This window comes from Phoxinus phoxinus (genome assembly GCF_949152265.1).
Source record: "Phoxinus phoxinus genome assembly, chromosome: 9".
NCBI lineage: Eukaryota > Metazoa > Chordata > Actinopteri > Cypriniformes > Leuciscidae > Phoxinus > Phoxinus phoxinus.
The window spans coordinates 28,002,428-28,007,139 of record NC_136884.1 but is presented as its reverse complement, the minus strand read 5'-3'; the positions used below and the strand labels follow the sequence as shown (position 1 = coordinate 28,007,139).

At 42.5% G+C, this 4,712-nt stretch overlaps 1 protein-coding gene across 1 annotated transcript; it reads right to left on the bottom strand.

Annotated features, from left to right (window-relative positions):
• Positions 1-2,363: 2,363 nt before the first annotated feature.
• On the bottom strand, positions 2,364-4,303 carry LOC307004465 (uncharacterized protein). The gene is made up of 6 exons (XM_079623779.1): positions 4,235-4,303; positions 3,738-4,101; positions 3,321-3,568; positions 3,115-3,138; positions 2,747-2,912; positions 2,364-2,605 (listed from the first exon to the last, which is right to left on the bottom strand). The coding sequence occupies exons 2-6, from the start codon at positions 3,797-3,799 to the stop codon at positions 2,491-2,493; spliced, it is 615 nt and encodes a 204-aa protein (XP_079479905.1). The 5' UTR covers positions 3,800-4,101; positions 4,235-4,303; the 3' UTR covers positions 2,364-2,490.
• Between the last annotated feature and the right edge of the window lie 409 nt (positions 4,304-4,712).

Genomic DNA, 4,712 nt, shown 5'->3' with positions numbered 1-4,712 from the left:
GTAGTTCTGCTGAAAGGTTGTCTTCTAATATGCCATAGTGCCTAGCCATGGGTTGGAGGGCATCTTGGTGCAGGAAGGTCTTGTGTTTGGGATTAATATATGCAACTCCTTTCATAACGTAGCAACTGTCAGCAGAGAAGCGCCTATTCAATTCACTGCTTAAACGGTCAAGTACTGGGAAAAAACAGTGGATTTTGTAGTCTTCTGGTGTTTGCAGTATCTTTTTCCTTGTGTGGCTATTGCTGACATGAAACTGCTGCAGGTGAGAGGGCTGTATTATTTTTCTTTTTGCCTGTTGGCGCTGCATGTCAATGCCCACTCTCTCACACGTCACTTGCGCCCTGCCACAGATGGGTCCAAGTTTCACCATTGCGTTCTTCTTTGAGTGTATCAACCAGTGGAAAGACCAGATCAAATTTAAATATCTTGGACTCACCATGGATAACAAGCTCACTTTTGACTATCACATAAAGGACATCCATAAATGCTCCCAACAGCGTCTGCATATTCTACGAAAACTAAGTTCCCTATACATTGCCCATCCTCTTCTGTTACTACTGTACACAAGTATTATCCAACCCATTCTGTTATACTGCTCCACCAGTTTTTACACTATGCTGTCAGTTACCAACAAAAATAAACTGAATAAAATCTCACACATAGCTTCAAAAATAATACACTCCCCTACACCCAACATCTCAGAACTCAATGACAGAGCAATAGCCCGCCTTGCCCGGACAATAATAACAGACCCAGAGCACCCCCTCAACTTCCACTTCACTCTCTTGCCCTCCGGGCGAAGATACAGGACCCTAACATGGAGAAGGGCTCGTTTCAAAAAGAGCTTTGTACCATCTGCAATTTCAATCCTTAATAGGCTATAAAGTTGAACATTCAATGTGTGTTCTGTTGTTGCTGTTACATGTGTTTTGTTGTTGCTGTTACATGCCAGTTGCGTGTGCTGTATGATAATATGTGAGAACAAATTTCCCGTTAAGGGACAATAAATTATCTATCTATCTATCAATGGCGGATGCCATTGCCAATTGCCAATTATTGTTCTGCGTAGTTTGAAGAGAATTATTTTTAAATCTTTATCCCGGATATATATATTTTTTAATCAGGAAGGGGGTGGGGAGTTAAATGGGGGGGTCAGGGCGTTTTTTGGGAGGGTCTTGAGACCCCCCAAGACCCCACCTGGCACCGCCAGTGATTACAAATGTTTTCTTTATTTATTGCAAAACACTTTTTTATTCAATGCTTAAACAGTGTGACCACACATTAAAAGCGGTTTTCCTATGACCAGGTTTAACTGGCAGGAGGCGCTGTCGGGACGATTGAAACAAGTGTTCAAGAGGGGGGGGGAAGAGGGGGGGAGAGTGGGGGGGGGGAAGAGGACGGGGGAGGGGAAGAGCAGGAGCTGTCAGTGAGGAGGACAGACTGAGAGTGGAGGAGCTGACTGCTGCCAGGACAGCAGAGATACAGGTTTGTCATAATGGTCAGTCACACCATCTAGAAAACAGCACACACCCAAATAGACATATGTAAAATAAACAATGACTGCTGTTCCATTTTCAGGCACAGTTACAGCAGCTATCCCTGGAGGAGAAGGATGAGGTACTTCAGAGGATGGTCAGTCGTCTGCCAGGTGTTTTTCTAGATGTAATGGAATACAGACCAGCCACACCAAGACCAGCCACACCAAACAGGGGTCAGCCAGCGTGGTGCACCTGCCTAAACTGCAGAATAATGCCTACTGATCTGGAGAACAAATGCTGCAGACAGAATCCAGCAGATTGTCTCAGCAGGAGCGCCCACATGGAACTGTACTGTCTGGGATGAAGGCATCCTCCGCTTAGCTCGGCAGACATGGAACGACATCCTTGCACTCCATGACAGCCAAGACCCTGGGGCAGATAACCGAGAATATCGGTATTCTGCTTATCGCCAAACTACGATTTGGCAGCATGGGCGTCTGAACCCAGGAAATCGTATAGTAAAACCAAGCTGCTGCGTATGGCGAATAAGAGACACATTCCCTGACCCATTTGGGAACTATGTTGGCTTCAAAGAAGCACCGTTTAGGGTAAATTAAAAATGTACAGTTTACCACATCTGAAAAAAAAAATGTCCTAAGCCATTCTGCAAATAAATTTATTGTAAAGTAACATGTATGTACATATTTACACTTTATAATAAACACAATTTAACTGTAGCCCACTGTTGCCTTTCTGCTGATCTTTGCTCATGTTGTTGTCATGTCCTGGAGAGACAACGAGAGAGAGAGAGACCAAGAATAACCATTTGTGTTACTAGTAATAATAGTTTCTACGTGGAAAACTGTGGTCATACGGCTGATCTACCTGTCCTCTGCAGACTTGTATCTGGACCAACTCAGTTGTAGGTGGGGGCACAATTTCAGGGAGAAGACCGAAGGCCCGAGGGTCATCTGGCCTAAGACTCCTCCTTCTTGGGAGTCCCCCTGCTGAATTAAGTTGACTGTAATATTTTAGTCTGCAGTTGAGGGATGTAACTGTAGTCTTTTTGCTCCTTCACTGTGTAGACACGGTAGCGCTTTGACTTCTTGCTATAGACTCGTTTTTGTCTGCAAAACAACATATGACAGAATAATAAATATTGTAAAACAATATTAAAAACAAAAAAGAAAGAAACAAATAAACAAGAAGTAAACATAAGCACATTTTACAGGACATACAAATATCATTAATTTACAATAGCGACTTACGAAACATTGCCTTTCATGTTTATATGCACTGGTCGGTGGTAATGATGATTGTAGTCCAAGGCTGCTAGAAAAGTCCTAGCCTCATAAACAGGAGGCGAAAAAGGAAAACCGTTTGCCTGCATACATAAGGATATGATTCTGGAAGGATTCCAACTCAGAAGTTGACCTACAGGACAAAGAGAAAGCATTATATTCTCCAAAGATCATCTTCAGAAAATATCCAGTGCAAGAGCTATGGCTGTATGTACAATAGGGGTGCACGATTCAGAAAATGCCACGATTCGATATCGATTTTTAGGCTCAAGATTCGATTCAAAATCGATTTTCGATTCAACAGTACTGACAAGTCACAAACCTTTGTGACTTACCTGGAGAGTCCATCCTTCCATCAGCTAGAAAAGAAATAAATAACCTTGTAAACCTGCACCAAACTCTGACTGTTTTCAGTTTATTGTCTAAACTGAAGCTGATCATGTATTATTAAGGTTTAATTAGTTATAAATTGTAGTAAATTACTTGACACCGTCGTTTCAAACATCTGAGGCCTTGTTAATCAACAGAGTTTAGTACTTACCAAGGGCAACAACACTGTCTTTTGAGCCTAATTTTTCGATAATGGCCTTCCTCTTCTCCTCCCAAAACTCCTTTATTGGATCTACACAGTAGGCAGACTGTATAGCGTAGAAAGTGTTGGATGCCACCATTTTCATGTTCATAAACTGGAAGAGGAGGGCGATCTTGGAATAATTGTTGCCAGACAGAAGAATGTTTGTGGATAACATGAAGTCTCCCCCTTGCATGTTATGCTTTAGTAATGGCTGGCTGTTCCACATCCACAGTTTATGTCCATGTGGGCAATACGGTGTAGAGAAGAGAACAGAAATGTTTTATAAAAAATGCTCCAGTTTTTTTCTTAGCTTCTATTGACAGCTGTTCTCTATTACAAATAATTTGATACTATGACTAGTTACAACTGATAATGTAAATTCACCCATTCCAGAACAGCTGCAGTGCCTCGTGGTTGCAAGTTGACCTGAAAAGGTGGGAGCCCATCACATTCCACTCCCGTGCTCTGGTCAATGTAAAAACATTTGTTGATTGGCAGTTTCAGAGAACAGACCAGTTGGATAAGGTTTTTGTGGAAAGCTATGCTTGCAGGCTGGTTAATGAGGTCGGTTTCTGCATCGACTCGAGCAAAGGTAGGGAAGGTGGGAATGTATGTTGTTGGATGATGAAAATCTTCCGAAAGGTCTGGCTCTTGAACCGTCTCCTTGCGGTCATAAATGTCCAGGACAGCCTCTTCAAGCCCAATGACGGGGAGGCTGTCAATGTTTTTCTGTAATGTCCCACTAGCACTGTGTAAAAAAAACATCATAAAAACACCCAAGTGAAAAATATGAATATAGACTATTTTCCAGATAACAAAAAAAATAAAAAAAATATTACCATTGATATATCACTAGCTTGTAACATTGCCACAATACATACCGCACATAGATAGGTGGGACATAGTCTGCATCAGATGGGTCTGAGGCCAGTTCGTCCAGCAATTCTATCCTGTAGCAAAAACAGGGAGAAATAATTCATTAGTACACACAAACTGTAATATTGACATGCTAGAAGCCAAAGTATGGTGTTGATCATTTGTAACTTACACACTGTTCTCAAGGCTGTTGGCTTGCTTTTGTCACGGGGTGACAAATAATCCCCGGAACTAATCCCATCAGAGAAGTGTTCCCGCCGTGACACTTTTAGTGTAACACTGTCCCCGGGCCGGTGTGTGTGTCTGTTGTCATGACAACTAAACGGCAGATTGACAACAGGTGCAGGGACTTCACTTTGATTACCTGATTGAGGTGGCACCAGTGTTTGGAGAGGATAAAACACAAGAGAAAGAGAAGGCTGTGTGTTCTCTCTCCGCGTTGTGTGGTTGTTTCTTTGTCTTCCCCCGGCGATCTGGTGTGGT